Genomic DNA, 24,618 nt, shown 5'->3' with positions numbered 1-24,618 from the left:
CTCTGAGCTGTGTACCCCCCTCTCTCAGCTGTGTACCCCCCTCTCTCAGCTGTGTACCCCCCTCTCTGAGCTGTGTACCCCCCTCTCTGAGCTGTGTACCCCCCTCTCTGAGCTGTGTACCCCCCTCTCTCAGCTGTGTACCCCCCTCTCTCAGCTGTGTACCCCCCTCTCTCAGCTGTGTACCCGCCTCTCTCAGCTGTGTACCCGCCTCTCTGAGCTGTGTTTGTGTTATCCGCTCAGTAACTCTTCTGTTTGTGGTTTCATAAAAAGGCCCCCATCTGCTCCTGATTTCCCTTGCAGTTGTTCGTTTGTGACACAATCTCCTCCCAACCGTTCAGCTTCCTGTTCAAAGAGCACCAACTTTTCTATTCACAGAATGATGACTGGCCTACCAGGGTTTGGTTATGAGGAGAGGTTACGCAAACTAGGTTTCGTATTCTCCAAAATTCAGAAGATTGAGAGATAATTTGTATTTTGTTCAAAATATGAAGGTGAAATGACCGGGTAATGGGAGACAAGCAATTTCCCCTGCATGAGGAACCTAGGGGTCACAGCTTAAAAATGAGAACAACAGATCTGAGGAGTGGAGTCAAGAAACTGTCCTGAACACAGTGTTGTAGAAACTCTGAACTCTCAGCTGCACAAGAGGGTCGAGGTATGAACTGAGCTCAGTCCTGTCCTCTTTGCAGGAATATCAGCAGGAGGGGTGGTGGAGGGAGGCTGCACTTCAATCAGACACATTATCGATTGTGGATCAATAACAGGTTCTATTGTGCAAAATGGGACAATCACTGTCAAAGACAGAAGAACAAATGATAAAAAAGATCAGGATAGAGAGAAAAAAAAAGCAATTTAAATGTGATATGGTAGAGACAAACAGAGAGAAGAAAATAGCCACATAAAATTACAGAGAGAGACAAAGTGCAGTAGGCGAACTGAAAGATAAATTGTCCCCATCAAACACTCTGTCCTTATCGCACGGGGTTAGATATAGAGTAAAGCTCCCTCTGCACTGTCCCCATCAAACAGTCCCAGGACAGGTATAGCACAGGGTTAGATACAGAGGAAAGTGCAATGAGTGAACCCACCCCAGTGTCAATTTGCCATTCCAGTGCTCTGACCCTTGTTGATCTGACCTTTTTGAATGTGTCCACAGCCTGTCGCGGAAAACCACTTTCCAGAAGCCCAAGTATGTGCGATTGAAGAACTGGCAGAGCGGGAACCTATTGCATGACACACTGCATCAAGAGGCACACAAGGTATGATTGCGTTTCAGTGGCCATGAACCGGAGGTCAGGGATCAGAGAGGAGGAGGGACAAAGCAGGTCAGCATCAGTGTCAATCTGGCAGGTGCTGTTTTCATGTGGGCAAGTGTGAGATTATCCATTTTTGCCTCAGATAGAGCAATGCAATTGATAAACTAGAAACTGTGGAGGAGCTGAGAGATCCCCAGATGTGTAAGTTCCCATAGTAATAGTTTGAGGAGCAGCATTTTGAATCCAGCATGCAGGAGCCAGAGTTTCTCAAACTCTTACGGCTTCCAACCTAATGTCAGAATGATTCTCAGTTTGTTTGGTCATTGTCACAAACACTCCTTCCCTGGCCCACAACTCCAGGCTGGGTCTTCAACCCAGAACATTAGCGCTGCTCCCCAGTGCACCAAACAATTCCCCAATCCATGTAGAGAAGACATTAAAAACTTGAGGACAGGTATAAAGGCATCATTTAAAAAGCCAAAAGAAACTTGTTCTTTAGTGAAAGGGCTAGGATACAAACGGGAAGAGGAGTTATTTTCAAGTTGTAGATTTTGTGTTCACAGAAGAGTTTTTTGTCCTGGGTACTGACCTCGGGAAAGTGATGTTGGAGTGAATATTGTGTGGATTTACCAGAAAGATCGAGTTTTCAAAATACTGTGAAACATCAATGGTACACAAAGGCACTGAAGGCAAAATTAGACAGCTTTTTGATAAATACGGTTCTGGAGGACGAAGGGCAGAATAGAGCTGAGACAACAATTAGATCAGTCACAGAGGTCCTGAATGGTTATAGCAGGATGGAAAGGCTGACTGGCCAGCTCCTAGCTCTAATGTTACTATGTTAATACATAGGGTACACAGGTTGGAAGGGTTAAACAAACATTAAGCAATTTAGGCAACATTTCAACCCCGGAACATCAGGATTGAAATAGCATAAATTAAGAGACAAGATTGCATTCAGTATGCTTCAAATCCCTCAAGTACTGATTGGTTCTTATCAGCTTATTGAAAAAATTGAAAGCAAAAATATTTCCTCTCGTGCGGGTATCCGTAAGCACTGTAATCAGGAATTGACACTGAAATACACACACACTGACTATATAGGAGCTGATGCTAAGACAAACGCACAGATCACAAAATAGCTGAGACTGAGACACACACTGACCGCACAGGAGCTGACACTGAGACACACACACAGATCATACAGGAGCTGACACTGAAACACACACACAGATCATACAGGAGCTGACACTGAGACACACACACAGATCATACAGGAGCTGACACTGAGACACACACACAGATCATACAGGAGCTGACACTGAGACACACACACAGATCATACAGGAGCTGACACTGAGACACACACACGGAGACAGACACACAGATTGTACAGGAGCTGACACTGAGACACACACACAGATCATACAGGAGCTGACACTGAAACACACACACAGATCATACAGGAGCTGACACTGAGACACACACACAGATCATACAGGAGCTGACACTGTGACACACACACGGAGACAGACACACAGATTGTACAGGAGCTGACACTGAGACACACACACAGTCATCATACAGGAGCTGACACAGACACACACACAGATCATACAGGAGCTGACACTGAGACACACACACAAATCATACAGGAGCTGACACTGAAACACACACACACATCATACAGGAGCTGACACTGAGACACACACACAGATCATACAGGAGCTGACACTGTGACACACACACGGAGACAGACACACAGATTGTACAGGAGTTCACACTGAGACACACACACAACCTGTTATGGAGCTAACACTGAGACACACATACTGACCGTACAAAAACTGACACTGAGACGCACACACGGATTGTACAGGTGCTGACATTGGGACGCACACACACTGACCATACAGGAGCTGACACTGAGATCACAGACAGACTATACAGAATCTGACACTGAAACACACACACATAATGTACAGGAGCTGACAATGAGACACACGCACCGACCATACAGGAGCTGACACTGAGACACACAAATGGACCGTTCACGAGCTGACACTGAGACACACACATTCACTGTCAGGTGGCTGACACTGTGACACACGGAGCTGACATGGAGACACACACACATCATACAGGAGCTGACACTGAGACACACAAACACAGACGATCAGGAGTTGACACTGAGACACACACACACTGACCGCACAGAAACCTGCACTGACACACACGCACACACACACACATATACACACACGCACATACACACACACATATACACACACATGGACCATACAGGAGCCAACATGGAGACAAGCGCATCGACCGCACAGGGGCTGTTACTGACACATGCATACAGACCCTACAGAAACTGACTCTGAGGCACACACGCACTGATCGTACAGGAGCTGACACTGAGACTTGAATAGGTGAACTTCAGAAGTTGCGCCCTGTTTGGCGCAAGAGAAAGAGAATTGTGGCCAAACCATGGCTTACAAGGGAAATTAGAGATCGTATCAGATTCAAGAAAGAAGCATACAGTTTGGCAAGAAAAAGCAATAGGTCTAAGGATTGGGAGCAGTTTAAAATTCAGCAAAGGAGGTCCAAGGGATTGATTCAGAAGGAAAAAAATGTATGAAAGTAAGCTAGCAGGGAACATAAAAACTGATTGTAAAGGTTTCTATAGGTATGTAAAGAGAAAAAGATTGACAAAACGAATGTAGGCCCATTACAGTCAGAAACAGGAGATTTCATAACAAGAAATAAGGAAATGGCTGAGGAATTAAATTCATACTTTGCTTCAGCCTTTACAAAGGAAGACATGAATAATATACCAAAAGTTCTGAGAGAAACAAGTTTTAGTGAGGAGCTGGAGGAAATCAACATTAGCAGAGAAATGGTTTTGGGGAAATTGCTGGGATTGAAGGTGGATAAATCTCCAGGTTGTGATAATCTTCATTGCAGAGTACTTAAGAAAGTTGCCCTGGAAATAGTAGATCCATTGGTAGTTATTCTCCAACATTATTTGGACTCTGACTGGTTCCTACAAATTGAAGGGTAGCTAATGTAAGTCCTGTATTCAAAAAGGGAGGTAGAGCGAAAACGGAACTATAGTGAGCCTAACGTCGGTACTGTGGAAGTTGCTGGAGTCCGACAAACCCAGCATGGATTTACAAAAGGGAAATCATGCTTGACGAATCTCTTGGAATTCATCTCTTGGATGTTCAGAAGGCTTTCAACAAGGTCTCACATAACAGACTTCTATGCAAAGTTCAAGCACATGGGATTGCAGGTAATGTCTTGAGATGGATAGAAAGCTATCTGTAATCTCCTTATATATTTGCTCCTCAATTTCCCACTGACTATTTGGGGGTCTATCGTACAAACCTATCAAAGTGATTTCTCCCTTCTTATTTCTCAGTTCTACCCATATAGACTCAGTGGGCGAACCCTCGGATATATCCCCTCTCAGTACTGCCGTGATGTTTTCCCGAATCAAAAGTGCAACTCCCTCTTCTCTCTTATCTCCTGTTCTATCTTTCCTATCGCATCTGTACCCTGGATCATTGAGCTGCCAGTCCTGTCCCTCCCTTAACCATGTTTCAGTAATTGCTATAATATCCCAGTCAACCATTTCCGCTTCATCGCCGTTGATGTAGAGAGGGCATGTCTTCCACTACGTTTCCTGAAGTCGATGACAATCTCCTTTGTTTTGCTGACATTGAGGGAGAGATTATTGTTGTCACACCTGTTTACCAGATCCTCTATCGCATTGCTGTACTCCATCTCATCATTGTTTGTATTTACCCTGCTCGTCCTAAGGAAAGTGGAGGATTTTCAAGGAATGTTTGTCTGGAGCTCTGCATGACAACGTTCCGATGAGACAGGGGGGTGTTGGTAGGGTACGGGAACCGTGGTGCACGAAGGTTGTGATGAACCTGGTGAATAAGAAAAGAGAGGCGTACAGAAGGTTCAGAGAGCTAGGAGGTGTTAAGGATTTAGAGGAGTATACGGGATGTAGGAAGGAGCTTAAGAAGGAAATTAGGAGAGCGAGAAGGGGTCATGAGAAGGCCTTGGCGGGTAAGATTAAGGAGAATCCCAAGGCTTTCTACAAATATGTCAAGAGTAAAAGGATGAGATGTGAAGGCATAGGACCCTTAAAAGGTGAAGGGGGAAAAGTTTGTGTGGAACCGTTAGAAATGGCGGAGCTGCTTAATGAATACTTTACCTCGGTATTCACGGTGGAAAGGGATCTGGGTGGTTGTACTGCTGGTTTGCGGTGGACAGAAAGGATCGAGCATGTGGACATAAAGAAAGAGGATGTGTTGGAACTATTGAATGGCATCAAGGTTGGTAAGTCGCCGGGACCGGATGGGATGTACCCCAGGTTACTGTGGGAGGCGAGGGAGGAGATTGCGGAGCCTTTGGCGATGATCTTTGCATCGTCGATGGAGACGGGAGAGGTTCCGGAGGATTGGAGGATTGCAGATGTGGTCCCTATATTCAAGAAAGGGAACAGGGACAGCCCGGGAAATTACCGACCGGTGAGTCTAACCTCAGTGGTTGGTAAGTTGATGGAGAGGATCCTGAGAGACAGGATTTATGATCATCTAGAGAAGTTTAGTATGATCAAAAGTAGTCAGCACGGCTTTGTCAAGGGCAGGTCGTGCCTTACGAGCCTGGTTGAGTTCTTTGAAAATGTGACCAAACACATTGACGAAGGAAGAGCGGTGGATGTGGTCTATATGGACTTCAGCAAGGCGTTCGATAAGGTCCCCCATGCAAGACTTCTTGAGAAAGTGAGAGGGCATGGGATCCAAGGGGCTGTTGCCTTGTGGATCCAGAACTGGCTTGCCTGCAGAAGGCAGAGAGTGGCTGTGGAGGGGTCTTTCTCTGCATGGAGGTCAGTGACCAGTGGAGTGCCCCAGGGATCTGTTCTGGGACCCTTGCTGTTTGTCATTTTCATAAATGACCTGGATGAGGAAGTGGAGGGATGGGTTGGTAAGTTTGCTGACGACACCAAGGTAGGTGGTGTTGTGGATAGTTTGGAGGGATGTCAGAAGTTGCAACGAGACATAGATAGAATGCAAGACTGGGCGGAGAAGTGGCAGATGGACTTCAACCCGGATAAGTGTGTGGTGATCCATTTTGGCAGATCCAATGGGATGAAGCAGCAGTATAATATGAAGGGTACCATTCTTAGCAGTGTAGAGGATCAGAAGGACCTTGGGGTCCGGGTCCATAGGACTCTTAAATCGGCCTCGCAAGTGGAGGATGCGGTCAAGAAGGCGTACGGCGTACTGGCCTTCATTAATCGAGGGATTGAGTTTAGGAGTCGGGAGATAATGCTGCAGCTTTATAGGACCCTGGTTAGACCCCACTTGGAGTACTGCGCGCAGTTCTGGTCACCTCATTACAGGAAAGATGTTGAAGCCATTGAAAGGGTGCAGAGGAGATTTACAAAGATGTTGCCTGGATTGGGGGGCATGCCTTATGAGGATAGGTTGAGGGAGCTTGGTCTCTTCTCCCTGGAGAGACGAAGGATGAGAGGTGACCTGATAGAGGTTTACAAGATGTTGAGAGGTCTGGATAGGGTAGACTCCCAGAGGCTATTTCCAAGGGCTGAAATGGTTGCTACGAGAGGACACAGGTTTAAGGTGCTGGGGGGTAGGTACAGAGGAGATGTCAGGGGTAAGTTTTTCACTCAGAGGGTGGTGGGTGAGTGGAATCGGCTGACGTCGGTGGTGGTGGAGGCAAACTCGTTGGGGTCTTTTAAGAGACTTCTGGATGAGTACATGGGATTTAATGGGATTGAGGGCTATAGATAGGCCTAGAGGTGGGGATGTGATCGGCGCAACTTGTGGGCCGAAGGGCCTGTTTGTGCTGTGGCTTTCTATGTTCTATGCTTTCTATGTCCTCCTGACACTAAGGGGCAATTGAGCATGCCCAATGAACCTAACCTGCACATCTTTGGAGCATGGGAGAAATCCAGAGCATCCTGAGGAAACCCACGCAGACACGTCGAGAGTGTACAAACTCTACACAATGACCCAAGGACGAAATTGATCCTGAGTCCCAGCTACTGTGAGCCAGTAGTGCTAACCACTGTGTCACCATGCCACTGACACTGAGACTCACACAAAAGACCATACAGGAAAACACACAGACCTCATGGCAGCTGTCAATGCGACACACATGCAGACTGTAGCGGAGCTGACACAGATACGCACACGGACCATATAGGAGTTGACACCGAGACGCACACATGGACTGTACAAGAGCTGATACTGAGACACCCACACACAGTCTGTGCAGGAGCTGATACTACGACACACACATGAATCGTACAGGAGCTGACACTGAAATACTTATGCATACAGACAGTACAAGTGTTGACACTGAGACACACACACAAATCTTACAGGAGCTGACAGCCGTACTGAATCTGTGGTGTTAGGCTGATCACACAAGGGTTGACTATGTAGTGTTTTCTAAATACCCCAAACTCAGATAGAGAGTTGATGAAGTGAACTCTCCTGGTCATTGTTAACCCGCCAACATTATCCAGTTAGTAATACATACAGAATGTCATTTAAACCAGGAAGGCTTGTCTCTTAATTCTCTACGTGTGGCCGTGTATTGTTTCAGGGAGTTTCCCAGAACTAGCCTAGAGTTGCCTTTGACGGGAAGGGGGTGTGTAATTGGATTATAAACACTAAGAGATTGTTCTGGTCTGCTTTGTTGATTGTTTTCAGACTTGGGCTGAATGACAGAATTGGTTCTGTTCCTCATTTCATTGTGCGCAGACACAATCTCGTTTTGTTTGCAGCAGATTACATTTACCTGTCTCCTGTGACCCATAATCTCTGCTCAGTGGAGGAGTCACTGCGGCTTGACCAGTCGACCCAGGTCGGCAGAGAGTGAAAGATCATTTTCTGATTTGCAACCTTTCCTCCAATCAAAAAGAGCATACCTTCACTTCCACTGTGCAAACTGCTCTCAAAGAACAAAGAACAGTACAGCACAGGAAACAGGCCCTTCGGCCCTCCAAGCCTGTGCCGCTCCTTGGTCCAACTAGACCAATCGTTTGTATCTCTCCATTCCCAGGCTGCTCATGTGACTATCCAGGTAAGTCTTAAACGATGTCAGCGTGCCTGCTTCCACCACCCTACTTGGCAGCGCATTCCAGGCCCCCACCACCCTCTGTGTAAAAAACATCCCTCTGATATCTGAGTTATACTTCGCCCCTCTCACCTTGAGCGCGTGATCCCGCGTGAACGTCACTTCTGATCTGGGAAAAAGCTTTCCACCGTTCACCCTATCTATCCCCTTCATAATCTTGTACACCTCTAATAGATCTCCCCTCAATCTCCGTCTTTCCAGGGAGAACAACCCCAGTTTACCCAATCTCTCCTCATAGCTAAGACCCTCCATACCAGGCAACATCCTGGTAAACCTTCTCTGCACTCTCTCTAACGCCTCCACGTCCTTCTGGTAGTGCGGCGACCAGAACTGGACGCAGTACTCCAAATGTGGCCTAACCAGCGTTCTATACAGCTGCATCATCAGACTCCAGCTTTTATACTCTATACCCCGTCCTATAAAGGCAAGCATACCATATGCCTTCTTCACCAACTTCTCCACCTGTGTTGCCACCTTCAAGGATTTGTGGACTTGCACACCTAGGTCCCTCTGTGTTTCTATACTCCTGATGACTCTGCCATTTATTGTATAACTCCTCCCTACATTATTTCATCCAAAATGCATCACTTCGCACTCTCATACCTTCATCCTTTTCAGTGAGGCTGAATTACAAGCTAGATTCAGGCCAAGCATCTCATCTGGAATCAGAGGGCACTAGCTGAAAACTAGTGCAGGCAACTTCACACCAATGCAGCCCCACAGCATTAAATCTGGGGAAATTCCACACCAATGCAGCTCCACACCATCATATCCTGGGCAACTCCACACCAATGCAGCCCCACACCACCATATCCAGGGCAGTTCCATGCCAATGCAGCTCCACACCATAATATTTGGGTTATTAAACACCAATACAGCCCCACACCATCATATCCTGGGCAATACCATAGCAATGCAGCCCTACACTATCATATCCTGAGCAATGCCACGCTAATGCAGTCCCACACCATCACATCCTGTGCTACTCTACACAATGCAGCCCAACACTATCATATCCTCAGCTACCCCACACCAGTGCAATCCCACACCATCACATCCTGTGCTACTCTACACGATGCAGCCCAACACTATCATATCCTCAGCTACTCCACACCAGTGCAATCCCACACCATTACATCTGAGGCTACTCCTCACCAACACGGACCAGTCCATCATACACTGGGCTACTGCACATGAATGCAGCCCCGCTCCATTGTATCCAGGGCTACTCCAGACCAATGCAGCCCCGCAGCATCATATCCAGAGCTACTCCACACCAGTGCAGCCACACGCCATCACATCCTGTGCAATGCCACACCAATGCAGCCCCACACCACTATATTCTGGGCTTCTCCACACTAATGCAATCCCACACCATCATATTAAAGAACAATACAGCACAGGATCAGGCCCTTTGGCCCACCAAGCCTGCATTGATATGTGGTTTCTATCCCTCCATTCGCCTCCTGCTCATGTATCTATCAAGATACATCTTAAACATTGCTAACGTATCTGCTTCCACCACCACTGGCAATGTATTCCAGGCACTCACCACCCACTGTGTGAAAAACTTTCCCCGCATGTTTCCCCTGAACTTACCCCCTTTCGCCTTAAACCTGTGCCCTCTTGTAGTTGACATTTGCACACTGGGAAAAAGCTTCTGACTATCCACCCTATCTATGCCTCTCATAATTTTGTAGACATCTATCAGATCACCCCTCACCCTCCATCTTTCCAGTGAAAACAATCCGAGTTCATCCAAACTCATACCTGAAACCCTCCAGACCAGGCAAAGGGGAGGCAATGGCCTAGTGGTATTATCGTTCGACTAATGTTAATGCTAACTTAGCTAATGTTCTGGGGATGCGGTTTCAAATCCCACCACATGGTGGAATCTGAATTCAATATTTTAAAAAAATCCGGAATTAAAAATCTACTGTGATGACCGTGAAACCATTGTCAATTGTCAGAAAAACCATCTGATTCAAGAATTTCCTTCAGGGAAGGAAATCTGCTGTCCTTACCTGGTCTGGCCTACATGTGACTCCAGAGCCATAGCAATATGGTTCACTCTCAACTGCCCTCTGAACAAGAGCAACTAGGGATGGGCAGTCAGCGACTCCCATGTCCCATGGGTGAATTGCTAAAACATCCGGTGAAACATTCTTTGCACCCTTCTGGTAGTGTGGCGATCAGAACCACACTCAGTATTCCAAATTCGGCCTAACTAAAGTTTTATACAGTTGTAACATAATTTGCAAACTTGCCGATGAAGGCAAGCATGTTCTATGCCTTCTTGATCACCTTATACACCTGTGGTGTCACTTTCAGGGATCCGTGGACCTTTCCACCCAGATCCCTCTGTATCATGGAATCCCTACAGTGCAATAGGAGGCCACTCAGCCCATCAAGTTGGCATCGGCCACAATCCCACCCAGGCCCTATTCCCGTAACCCCACATATTTACCTTGCTAATCCCCTGACACTAGGGTCAATTTATCATGGCCAATCAACCTAACCTGCACATTTTTGGACTGTGGGAGGAAACCGGGGCACCCGGAGGAAACCCATGCAGGCACGGGGGAGAACGTGCAAACTCCGCACAGACAGTGACCCGAGGCCGGAATTGAAACCGGGTCCCTGGCACTGTGAGGCAGCAGAGCTAACCACTGTGCAACTGTGTATGTTAGTGATCCTAAGGGTTCTGCCATTTACTGCATAATTTGCACCTGAATTTGACCTTCCAAAATGCATCACCTTGCATTTGTCCGGATAACAACATTACTACATCTGCCATTTCTCTGCCCAAGTCTGCAATCTATCTATACCCTGGGCTTCTCTACACCAATGCAGCCCCTCATCATAATTTCCTGGCCAGGGATTTGACGTTTCTAACCGATATATGTACAAGCTAGAGGGAGTGCAACCATTTAATTACACCTTTGGCGGTGCATGTATGATTTGTTGAATGGCGTCTGTCTCTGCTGAGTGTAAAATGCTGAGTGTATATGGAGAAATAGAATCCAATCACAAAAGGTCAGTAACTCGAGGGCGCAGCGGGCCAGTAACTTGAGGGCGCAGCGGGCCAGTAACGTGCGCACAGGGGGTCAATAATTCTTTGAAGATGTAACTAATAGAGTTAACAACGGGGAACCAGTAGATGTGGTATATTTGGAATTTCAGAAAGCTTTTGCCAAAGTCCTGCACAAGAGATTATCGTGCAAGATTAAAGCGCCTGGGATTGAGGGAAGTGTATTGAGATGGATAGAAAACTGGTTGGCAGAGAGGTAACAAAGAGTAGGAATTAATGGGTGCTTTTCAGCTTGGCAGGCAGTAACTAGGGGGTACCACAAGGATCGGTGCTGGGACCCCAGCTATTCACAATATATATTAATGATTTGGATGAGGGAACAAAATGTAACATCTCAGAGTTGGCAGATGATACAAAATTGGATGAGAGGGTGAACTGTGACAAGGATGCAGAGATCCTTCAGAATGATCTGGACAGCATTATGGAATTCCTACAGTGCAGAAGGAGGCCATTCAGCCCATCGAGGCTGTACCGATCACACTCCCACGCAAGGCCTATTCCTGTAACCCCACACACTTATCCTGCGAATCCCTCTGACACTACGGTCAATTTAGCATGGCCAATCCACCTAACTTGCACATCTTTGGAGTGTGGAAGGAAACCAGAGCACCCAGAGAAAACTTACGCAGACACATACGGAGACAAAACTTACGCAGACATAAATCGGAGTATCGAGTATAAAAGTTGGAGTGTTATGGTAAGGTTATATAAGGCATTGGTGAGGCCGAATTTGGAGTGTTGTGTACAGTTTTGGTCACCTAGTTACAGGAAGGATGTAAATAAGATTGAAAGAGTGCAGAGAAGGTTCACAAGGATGTTGCCGGGACTTGAGAAGCTGAGTTACAGAGAGAGATTGAATAGGTTGGGACTTTATTCCCTGGAGCGTAGAAGATGGAGGGGAGATTTGATAGAGGTGTATAAGATTTTGATGGGTATAGATAGAGTGAATGCAAGCAGGCTTTTTCCGCTGAGGCTAGGGGAGAAAAAAACCAGAGGGCATGGGTTAAGGGTGAAAGGAGAAAAGTTTAAAGGGAATATTAGGGGGGGCTTCTTCACGCAGAGAGTGGTGGGAGTGTGGAATGAGCTGCCGGATAAAGTGGTAAATGCGGGGTCACTTTTAACATTTAAGAAAAACTTGGACGGGTTCATGGATGAGAGGGGTGTGGAGGGATATGGTCCAAGTGCAGGTCAGTGGGACTAGGCAAAAAATGGTTTGGCACAGACAAGAAGGGCCAAAAGGCCTGTTTCTGAGCTGTAATTTTCTATGGTTCTATGGTTCTATGGACACTGGGAGAATGTGCAAACTCCACAGAGACAGTGACCCGAGGCTGGAATCGAACCTGGGTCCCTGGGGCTGTGAGGCAGCAGTGTTAAGCTCTGCGCCATCATGCCACCCGGTTGGGTGAGTGGGCAAATCATAGAGTCATAGAGGTTTACAGCATGGAAACAGGCCCTTCGGCCCAACTTGTCCATGCCGTCCCTTTTTTTAACCGCTAAACTAATCCCAATTGCCCACGTTTGGCCCATATCCTTCTATACCCATCGTACCCATGTAACTGTCTAAACGCCTTTTAAATGACAAAATTGTACCCGCCTCTACTACTCCCTCAGGCAGCTTGTTCCAGACATTCACCACCCTCTGTGTGAACAAATTGCCCCTCTGGACACTTTTGTATCTCTCCCCCTCACCTTAAACCTATGCCCTCTAGTTTTAGACTCCCCCTATCTTTGGGAAAATATATTGACTATCTAGCTGATCAATGCCCCTCATTATTTTATAGATCTCTATAAGGTCACCCCTCAGCCTCCTACGCTCCAGAGAAAAAAGACCCAGTCTATCCAGCCTCTCCTTATAACTCAATCCATCAAGTCCCGGTAGCATCCTAATAAATCTTTTCTGCACTCTTTCTAGTTTATGAGGGTTTACCAGGTTTACAGGAGGGTGACCAGAACTGTACACAGTATTCCAAGTGTGGCCTTACCAGTGTCTTGTACAACTTCAACAAGACATCCCAACTCCTGTGTTCAGTGTTCCGACCGATGAAACCAAGCATGCCGAATGCCTTCTTCACCACTCTGTCCACCTGTGACTCCACTTTCAAGGAGCTATGAGCCTGTACCCCGAGATCTCTTTGTTCTGTAACTCTCCCCAATGCCCTACCATTAACTGAGTAAATCCTGCCCTGGTTCGATCGACCACATTGCACCACCTCGCATTTATCTAAATTAAACTCCATCTGCCATTCGTCAGCCCACTGACCCAATTGATCAAGTTCCCATTGCACTGCCAAATAACCATCTTCAATGTCCACTATGCCACCAATCTTGGTGTCATTTGCAAACTTACTAACCATGCCTCCTATATTCTCATCCAAATCATGACAAATGACAAATAACAGTGGACCCAGCACTGATTCCTGAGGCACACCGCTGTCAATGGCAGATGCAGTATAATTTGGATAAATGTGAGGTTATTCACTTTGGAAACAAAAACAAGAAGGTAGATTACTACCTGAATGGCTGTAGATTGGGAGAGGGGAGTGTGCAGCTGAATCGGGGTGTCCTTGTGCACAGTCACTGAAGGTAAGCATGCAGGTGCAGCAGGCGGTAAAGAAGGTAAATAGCATGTTGGCCTCCAATGCGAGAGGTTTCGAGTACAGGAGCAGGGATGTGTTGTTGCAATTATACAGACCCTTGGTGAGGCCACACCGAGAGTATTGTGTGCTGTTTTGTTCTCCTTTTCTGAGGAAGGATGTTCTTGCTCTCGAGGGAATGCAGCGAAGGTTTACCAGGCTGATTCCGGGGATGGTGGGACTGATGTATGAGGAGAGATTTACTAGGTTACGATTGTTTTCACTGGAGTTCAGACGAATAGGGGGCGGGGTGGGAGGGGGACTCAGAGACTTTTGAAATTCTAACAGGACTCGACAGGGTAGATGCAGCGAGAATATTCCCGATGGTGGGGGAGTCCAGAACCAGAGGTCACAGCCTGAGGATTCACGGTAGACCATTTAGGACGGAGGTGAGGAGATATTTCTTCACCCAGAGTGGTAAGCCTGTGGGATTCATTATAAAGAACAATACAGCACAGGAACAGGTCCTTCGACCCTCCAAGCCTGCACCGATCATGTGTTCCTAACTAGACCATCCGTTTGTAGCCCTCTATTCCCAGTCTGTTCATGTGACTATCTAGGTAAGTCTTAAATGATCCTAGCGTGTCTGCCTCAACCACCTTGCTTGGTAGTGCATTCCAGGCCCCCACCACCCTCTGTGTAAAATACGTCCCCCGCATATCTGTATTGAACCTTGCCCCCCTTACCTTGAACTTGTGACCCCTTGTGTTTGTCATTTCTGACCTGGGAAAAAGCTTTCAACTGTTCACCCTATCTATGCCATTCATAATTTTATAAACTTCTATTAGGTTGCCCCTCAACCTCCGACTTTCCAGGGAGAACAACCCCAGTTTACTCAATCTCACCTCATAGCTAATACCCTCCATACCAGGCAACATCCTGGTAAACCTTTTCTGCACTCTCTCCAAAGCCTCCACGTCCTTACCACAGGAAGTAGTTGATGCCAAAACATTGAATGTATTCAAGAAGCAGATGGAGATAGCACTTGGGTTGACTGGGATCGAAGATTATGGGGAAAAAGCAGGATTAGGCTATTGAGTTGGATGATCAGCCATAATCGTAATGAATGGCGGAGCAGGCTCGAAGGGCCAAATGGCCGCCTCCTGTTTCTATCTTCTATGATTCTATCTAACTCGGGCACACAGGGTCAGTAACTCGGGCACGCAGGGTGAGTAAGTCGGGGCTACACAAAGTCAGTAACTCTAGGATGCAGGGGGTCACTATCCCGAGGGCAGAGAGGATCAGTAACCCGAGGAACAGCTGGTCAGTAATTCAAGGGAACGGTGGGTCATTAAGATTACAGAGGGTCAGCATCTCAAGGGTACAGAGGGTCAGTAACCGGAGGATACATGGGATCAGTAGCTCGAGGACACAGGACCAGTGACCCAAGGGTCGTACAAGTCAATAACCCAGGGGATAGAGGGTCAGTAACTTGGGCACGCAGGGCGGGTAAGTCGGGGGTACAGAGGGACAGTAATCAAGAGTACACAAAGTCAGTAACTCTAGAATGCAGGGGGTTACTAACCCGAGGGCATCAAGGGTCGGTAACCCGAGGGCACAAAGGGTCGGTAACTCGGGAACAGAGGGTCAGTAACCCGAGGGCACAGATGGTCAGTAACCCGCGGGCACAGACAGTCAGTAACCCCAGTGTACAGAGGGTCAGAGTTGCCTCCCTGGTTCCAGGGTCAAGGACGTCTCTGAGCGGTTGCAGGACATTCTTAAGGGGGAGGGTGAGTAACCAGAGGTCATTGTACATATTGGTACCAACGACATAGGTAGGAAAGGGGATGAGGTCCTGAAGTGTGAGTACAGGGAGTTGGGCAGAAGGCTAAAATGCAGCATCTCGAAGGTAGTAATTTCTGGGCTACTACTGGTGCCATGTACTAGCGAAAGTAGGAGTAGGAAGATTAGGCAGATGAATGCGTGAGAGCTGGTGCAGGGAGCAAGGATTTAGATTTTTGGATCATTGGAATCTCTTCTGGGCAAGAGGTAGAACATAGAACATAGAACATTACAGCGCAGAACAGGCCCTTCGGCCCACGATGTTGCACCGACCAGTTAAAAAAAAAACTGTGACCCTCCAACCTAAACCAATTTCTTTTCGTCCATGAACCTATCTACGGATCTCTTAAACGCCCCCAAACTAGGCGCATTTACTACTGATGCTGGCAGGGCATTCCAATCCCTCACCACCCTCTGGGTAAAGAACCTACCCCTGACATCGGTTCTATAACTACCCCCCCTCAATTTAAAGCCATGCCCCCTCGTGCTGGATTTCTCCATCAGAGGAAAAAGGCTATCACTATCCACCCTATCTAAACCTCTAATCATCTTATATGTTTCAATAAGATCCCCTCTTAGCCGCCGCCTTTCCAGCGAAAACAATCCCAAAAGGTGACCTGTTCAAGAGAGATGGGTTACACCTGAACTGGAGGGGGACTCATCCTGGCGGGGAGATTTTTTAGAGCCACTCGGGAAGTTTAAAGTAGTTTAGCAAGTGGGTCGGACCCGAACCAGTAGGGAGATAGAAGAGAAGGTTGTTACCCAGGGTTCAGGGTAAGCACTCTTAGAGTGAAGGGCAAGGCTGGCAGAAGTAGGGAAGCTGAACCGCTGCCCCCCCCCCCCACGCCCGCACGGACCAGCATGCGAACCCGCACCCCCCATGCACATGCGTGGACCCCCCCCCCCCCCCCCCGCGTGGATGCCACCTCCCCACGCCCGTGAGGACGCCGCTCCCCTGGCGTCCGCGCGGATGCCGCCACCCGTGTCCGTGCCGACGTGGCCCACCTGCGCCAATGTGGCCCCCCCCGGTGCCTGCGCTGACGCGGGCCCCCCCATGGGCCAATGCGCCCCACCCCCCCGCAAACGTGGCTCCCCCCCCCCCCGCGCCCTTGATGACGTGGCCCCCCCCCGCACCCGCGCCGATGCAGCCCCCCATACGCGCCAACGCTGCCTGCGCCGATGCAGCCTGCGCTGACGTGGCCCCCCACGCCGACGTGACCCCCCCACGCCGACGTGACCCCCCCACGCCGACGTGACCCCCCCACGCCGACGCGGCACCCCCTATGCGCCAATGCAGCCCCCCCCGTGCGAACGCGGCTCCCCCCCCCCCGTGATGACAGCCCCCCCCCCCCCCCGCGCCTACGCTGACACAGCCCCCCCCCCTCGCCAACACGGCCCCTTCTATGCGCTAACGCGGCTGCCCCCCACGCCTGTGCTGAGGCGGCCCCGCACCGACGTGGCCCCCCCTTCGCCGAAGCGGCCATCCCCGTGCCCACGCTGCCGCCGACGCCACCTCACCCGCACCTACGCCTCAAACCCCCCTGCACCACGCCCACACCAACGCCATCCTCCCGCCTGCACCCTGTCCCCCACTCACTCCTCCTGGCCCCCACTCACCGTTCCTGGCCCCCACTCACCACCCCCCTGACCGCCACTCACCATCCCCGCTCAACCCTCCCCGACCTCCACTCCCCGCCCAACCCGCACTGACCCTCCGGATCCCCACTGTCCCCCTGGACCCGCACTGACGCCCCGGACCCGCACTGACCCCCCGGACCCGCACTGACCCCCCCGGACCCGCACTGTCCCCCCGGACCCGCACTGTCCCCCCGGACCCGCACTGTCCCCCCGGACCCGCACTGTCCCCCCGGACCCGCACTGTCCCCCCGGACCCGCACTGTCCCCCCGGACCCGCACTGTCCCCCCGGACCCGCACTGTCCCCCCGGACCCGCACTGTCCCCCCGGACCCGCACTGTCCCCCCGGACCCGCACTGTCCCCCCGGACCCGCACTGTCCCCCCGGACCCGCACTGTCCCCCCGGACCCGCACTGTCCCCCCGGACCCGCACTGTCCCCCCGGACCCGCACTGTCCCCCCGGACCCGCACTGTCCCCCCGGACCCGCACTGTCCCCCCGGACCCGCACTGTCCCCCCGGACCCGCACTGTCCCCCCGGACCCGCACTGTCCCCCCGGACCCGCACTGTCCCCCCGGACCCGCACTGTCCCCCCGGACCCGCACTGTCCCCCCGGACCCGCACTGTCCCCCCGGACCCGCACTGTCCCCCCGGACCCGCACTGTCCCCCCGGACCCGCACTGTCCCCCCGGACCCGCACTGTCCCCCCGGACCCGCACTGTCCCCCCGGACCCGCACTGTCCCCCCGGACCCGCACTGTCCCCCCGGACCCGCACTGTCCCCCCTGACACACACTGTCCCCCCTGACACACACTGTCCCCCCTGACACACACTGACCCCCCTGACACACACTGACCCCCACTAACCCCCGATCCCCTGGACCCGCACTAACCACCTGGGCCTGTACAGTCCTGCTGAACCTGCACTGACCCCCATGAACCCCCTAATCCCCTGGACCCACATAAATCTCCTCGACTCATACTGACCTCCTGACCTTTGGACCCACACTGACCCCTTGGGCCCGCACCGATCTTCTGGACCCGCACCGAACACCTGGACATGCAACGACCCACCACCCCTGGTCCCGCACAGAGCCCCTGGCCCTGCACGGCCCCCTTGGTCCCACACGGCCCCCTTGGTCCCACACGGCCCCCTTGGTCCCACACGGCCCCCTTGGTCCCACACGGCCCCCTTGGTCCCACACGGCCCCCCTGGTCCCGCACTGGGCCCCTGGTCCCGCACTGGGCCCCTGGTCCCGCACTGGGCCCCTGGTCCCGCACTGGGCCCCTGGTCCCGCACTGGGCCCCTGGTCCCGCACTGGGCCCCTGGTCCCGCACTGGGCCCCTGGTCCCCTGGAATGACACTGATCCCCCACTGACCTCTGAACCTGCATTGACCCTCTGCACATGCACTTAGGCTCTGATTCCCTGGTCTTGCACTGACCCCCGACCTGCACTGACGCCCTGGACCCGCACTGATTCCCTGACCCCCACTAACCCCCTGGATCAGTACTGACTCTCACTGACCCCTCGACCTGCACGGCCCCCCCTGGACCTGCACGGCCCCCCCTGGACCTGCGCGGCCCCCCCCGGACCTGCGCGGCCCCCCCCGGACCTGCGCGGCCCCCCCCTGGACCTGCGCGGCCCCCCCCGGACCTGCGCGGCCCCCCCCGGACCTGCGCGGCCCCCCCGGACCTGCGCGGTCCCCCCTGGACCTGCGCGGCCCCCCCTGGACCTGCGCGGCCCCCCTGGACCTGCGCGGCCCCCCCTGGACCTGCGCGGCCCCCCCTGGACCTGCGCGGCCCCCCCTGGACCTGCGCGGCCCCCCCTGGACCTGCGCGGCCCCCCCTGGACCTGCGCGGCCCCCCCCTGGACCTGCGCGGCCCCCCCCTGGACCTGCGCGGCCCCCCCCTGGACCTGCGCGGCCCCCCCCTGGACCTGCGCGGCCCCCCCCTGGACCTGCGCGGCCCCCCCTGGACCTGCGCGGCCCCCCCCTGGACCTGCGCGGCCCCCCCCTGGACCTGCGCGGCACCCCCCTGGACCTGCGCGGCCCCCCCCGGACCTGCGCGGCCCCCCCCTGGACCTGCGCGGCCCCCCCCTGGACCTGCGCGGCCCCCCCCTGGACCTGCGCGGCCCCCCCCTGGACCTGCGCGGCCCCCCCCTGGACCTGCGCGGCCCCCCCCTGGACCTGCGCGGCCCCCCCCTGGACCTGCGCGGCCCCCCCTGGACCTGCGCGGCCCCCCCCTGGACCTGCGCGGCCCCCCCCTGGACCTGCGCGGCCCCCCCCTGGACCTGCGCGGCCCCCCCCGGACCTGCGCGGCCCCCCCTGGACCTGCGCGGCCCCCCCTGGACCTGCGCGGCCCCCCCCTGGACCTGCGCGGCCCCCCCTGGACCTGCGCGGCCCCCCCCTGGACCTGCGCGGCCCCCCCCTGGACCTGCGCGGCCCCCCCCTGGACCTGCGCGGCCCCCCCCTGGACCTGCGCGGCCCCCCCCTGGACCTGCGCGGCCCCCCCCTGGACCTGCGCGGCCCCCCCCTGGACCTGCGCGGCCCCCCCCTGGACCTGCGCGGCCCCCCCTGGACCTGCGCGGCCCCCCCCTGGACCTGCGCGGCCCCCCCCTGGACCTGCGCCGCCCCCCCCTGGACCTGCGCGGCCCCCCCCTGGACCTGCGCGGCCCCCCCCTGGACCTGCGCGGCCCCCCCCTGGACCTGCGCGGCCCCCCCCTGGACCTGCGCGGCCCCCCCTGGACCTGCGCGGCCCCCCCGGACCCTCACTAACCTCCTGGTCCCCTGGACCCGCACTGAGCCCCACTAACTCCTGGACCCGCATTGACCCCCTGGACCCGCACTGAGCCCTTGGATCCACCCTGACCTGCACTGATCTGCTCTACCCCCTGACCTGCACTGACACCCTAATCCACACTGAGCCCCGAGACCCGCACTGAGTCCCTGGACCTGCACTGGGCCCCTGGACCCGCAATGACTCCCTCTGACCCCCGGATCCGCACTGACCCCCGGATCCGCACTGACCCCCAGACTCCCACTAACTCACTGATCCCTGGACCCGCATGGATGCCCAGGACCCGCACGGAGCCCCTGGACCTGCACTGACCCCCACTGACCCCTACACCTGGATTGACCCCCTGGACACGCACCGACCTTCTGAATCCCTGGTCCCACACTGACCCCCGAACCACACTGAACCCCTGACCTGCACTGACCCCCTGGAAACACCCTGACCCCTCCAGACCCCCGCTGATGCCCGGGCCCCCACTGACCTGCACTCGACCCCCCGTGACCTGCACTCGACCCCCCGTGACCTGCACTCGACCCCCCGTGACCTGCACTCGACCCCCCGTGACCTGCACTCGACCCCCCGTGACCTGCACTCGACCCCCCGTGACCTGCACTCGACCCCCCGTGACCTGCACTCGATCCCCCGTGACCTGCACTCGATCCCCGTGACCTGCACTCGACCCCCCATGACCCGCACTGACCCCCTGGACCCACAATGACCCCCACTGACTCCTGGACCCTCATTGACCCCATGGACATGCATTGACCCTCTGACCCCACACTGACCCCCGACCCACACTAAACCCCTGACCTTCACTGACTCCTTGACCACACTGAACCTCTGGACACACCCTGACCCCCCCCCCCCCCAGAACCCCACTGACGCCCGGACCCTCACTGACCCCCCCCCCACTGTTGCCCGGATCCCCACTGACACCTGGACCCCCTCTGACCCCTGACTCCCTCCCACCCATCCCCTGACCCCCACTCTTGAATGTTGCTAATGTGCCTGTTCCCACCTCCTCATTTGGCAGCGCATTCCAAGCACCCACCATGCTCTGCATGAAAATTTTTTTCCGCACACCTCCCTTAAATTTTCCGCCTCTCACCTTGAACTTTTGCCCCCTTGTAATTGATATTTCCACCCTGTCTGTGCCTCTCATAATCTTGTGGACCTCTATCAGGTCTCCCCTCAGCCTCCATCTTTCCAGTGAAAACAATCCTAGTTTATTCAACCTCTCCTCATAGCCAACACCCTTGAGACCAGGCAACATCCTGGTGAATCTTATTTGCACTCTCCAAAGCCTCCACGTCCTCCTGATAATGTGGTGACCAGCCTATGTCACCACCATAAAGTCTGTTCCCATGGTGTGTCAGAGTTTAAAACACATGAGCAAGTGAGGGGAGTGTAACAAAATGAGCAGTGAAGGATGTTGGAAGTGCCCTCAATTACAAACTTTTTATACTGTGCTGGATGAGTAGCAAGTTATGATTAAACATTCTTTGTTGTTCATTCTGTTTGCAGTGTCTTGCCCAGAGGGCTCTTTCCAAACAAAATTCCAAACTGAATCAGTTCATATCCAAATATAGCAAGATCTGGAAAATGTCCAGGCTTGGGCTCACAAGTGGCAAGTAACATTCACACCACACAAGTGCCTGGCAATGACCATCTTCAACAAGATAGGATCTAACCATCATCCCTTGATATTCAATGACATTACCATTGCTGAATCTCCTATTATTAACATCCTGCTGGTTACCATTGGCAGAAACAGAACTGGACCAGCCATATAAATGCTGTGGCTACCAGAGCAGGTCAAAGGCTAGGGATCCTGCAGCAAGTAACTCACCTCCTGACTCCCCAAAAGTCTGTCCACCATCTGCAAGGCAGAAGTCAGGAGTGTGTTGGAATACTCTACACTTGCCTGGATGAGTGCACCTCCAACAACACTTAAGCAGCTTGACACAATCCAGGAATAAACAGTCTGCATGATTGCTCCCACTTGCACCAGCATTCAATACCTCCACCACTGACAATCAGAGGCAGCAGTGTGTACTATCTACACGATGCACTGCAGGAACTCACCAAGGTTCCTTATGCAGCACCTTCCAAACCCACGATTGCCACCTTATAGAAGGACAAGAGCAGCAAATACCGTGGGAACACCACCACATGGAAGTTCCCCATCCTGATTTGGTAATATATCACTGTTCCTTCACTGCCACTGGGTCAAAATCCCTCTCTAACAGCACTACACCACAAGAAGGCAGCTCACCACCATCTTCTAAAGGGCAATTAGGGATGGTCAATAAATGCTGGCCCTGCAATGAATAAAAAACCTGTTTTTTTGTGTCTGCATTCTGCTCTTGAAGAAACCACCTGCTCCAGCTCTACATACTTGCTGTAAACATCCACCTTCATTATACCTATGTGGAATCTCTGTCTACAATTGACTAGAAGTTGGTCACTTCTAGTTGCTGTCGAGTTTGGAGAGAGTGTTTGAATAGTGAGTATGTTTGGTTTATGATAACCTGTTGCTGTCTGCTTCCCTTCAGCCTATCCCATGCTCAGAGAATCAGTGTCTGGGATCTGTCATGTTCCCTAAGGAGCTCGTGGACAAATCAGAAGGGGAAGCCCGATCTAAGGAAGGACTCCTACAGCAAGCGACTGACTTCCTCAACCAGTACTACACAGCCATGAGAAGGTGCTGAAAAGTTATAGCGTCAAGGGAACAGGGAGAATGGATGGGGCTCGGGCGTGGAGGGCGTGTCGGCTTTCAGTGGAATAGAGTGGGAATGAGGAGAGTTTTGACAGAGTGTTTGAGATATTCAGCTCCACTCTCAATGGGTAATAACTGAGCTGTTCTCTCTCATCCCGTCTCAGGGCATGGGCTCCAGAACACAACCAGCGTCTGATGGAGATGGCCATGGAGGTACAGAGGACTGGCTCCTATCAACTAACCCAGAACGAGCTGATCTTTGGGGCGAAGCAAGCCTGGAGAAATGCAGCCCGCTGTGTAGGCCGTATCCAGTGGAACCGCTTACAGGTAGGGAGCAGAAACCTCACACCATCCTCTCCTTCACTCTGCATCCCTTTCCCTTAGTTTACTATATAATCTCTCTGCCTCTCTCAATCAACTTATTTACTCTCTCTGACGCACATCTTTTCCTTGGTGACTCTCCTCTCACTCTCTGTCTCTCTTTGATTTCCATCTCTCATGCCCCTCTCTTTATCTTCTCTTTCACTGTCCATCTCTGCCACTCCCGATTGCTGTCTTTCTCTCTCACTCTCCCCTCTTTTTAAAAATTGTTTTATGGGAAATGGGCATTGCTGGCGAGACCAGTATTTATTGCCCATCCCTTATTGCCCTTGAGAAGGTAGTGGTGAGCTGCCTTCTTGAACTGCTGCAGTCCATGTGGTGAAGGTACACCCACAGTGCTGCTAGGGAGGTAGTTTTAAGATTAGATTAAATATGCCTCCCACACTCCCTTTTCCTGTCTCTCTCTCTCTCTCTTTTCCCTCTCACTTGATCTTCCTCCCATTCCCTTCATATTTCCCGAGCTTCCCTCTGGCACAGGGCACATGGGAACACCATCAGCTGCTAGTTCCCTCCAAGTCACTCACCATCCTGACTTGGAAATAGGGGTGGTTTTATAGAGATGTATAAAATAGTGAGAGGCGCAGATAAAGGAGATAGTCAACATCTTTTCCCAACAGTAGGAGAGTCTAAAACTAAAGGACATAGGTTTAAGGTGAGAGGGGAGAGATATAAAAGGGTCGAGAGAGGCAATTGTTCACAGAGGGTTGGGAGTGTCTGAAACGAGTTGCCAGAGGTAGTAGTAGAGGTGGGTACAATTTTGTCTTTTTAAAAGCATTTAGACAGTTACATGGGTAAGATTGGTGTAGAGGAATAGGGGCCAAATGTTGGCAAATGGGACTAGCTTAATGGTAAAAAGTGGGTGGCATGGACATGTTGAGTGAAGGGCCTGTTTCCATGGTGTAAACCTCTGACTCTATAACTCCTGTCATTGAGCCCATTGAGTTTTCAAATAAACTTCATACTTGTCCAGAATTTTGTGTAGGTCGATCTTGTTATCAACCAATTAATTTACAGCTCACCAGTTGAGTTTAATTTTTCTCAACCAAGCTCTCCCGAATAAAGCAGTGACGTTCCCATGGACAATGTGGAGAGACAACTCAGCTGTCTGCCCACTCACTTCCACTTTTACCATACTATAT

The 24,618-nt window shown here is 52.2% G+C and overlaps 1 protein-coding gene across 1 annotated transcript in view; it reads left to right on the top strand.

Annotated features, from left to right (window-relative positions):
• Nucleotides 1-24,618, top strand: part of LOC144492779 (nitric oxide synthase 1-like) — a 342,106-nt gene that overhangs the window by 5,832 nt on the left and 311,656 nt on the right. Inside the window, exons 2-4 of the mRNA XM_078211199.1 lie at nucleotides 1,157-1,259; nucleotides 22,935-23,083; nucleotides 23,263-23,425. Of these exons, the coding sequence (XP_078067325.1) occupies nucleotides 1,157-1,259; nucleotides 22,935-23,083; nucleotides 23,263-23,425 (415 nt within the window). The remainder of the gene's footprint in view (nucleotides 1-1,156; nucleotides 1,260-22,934; nucleotides 23,084-23,262; nucleotides 23,426-24,618) is intronic.

This window comes from Mustelus asterias, chromosome 4 (genome assembly GCF_964213995.1).
Source record: "Mustelus asterias chromosome 4, sMusAst1.hap1.1, whole genome shotgun sequence".
NCBI classification, from domain to species: Eukaryota; Metazoa; Chordata; class Chondrichthyes; order Carcharhiniformes; family Triakidae; genus Mustelus; species Mustelus asterias.
This window is presented reverse-complemented; position numbering and strand designations above follow the sequence as displayed.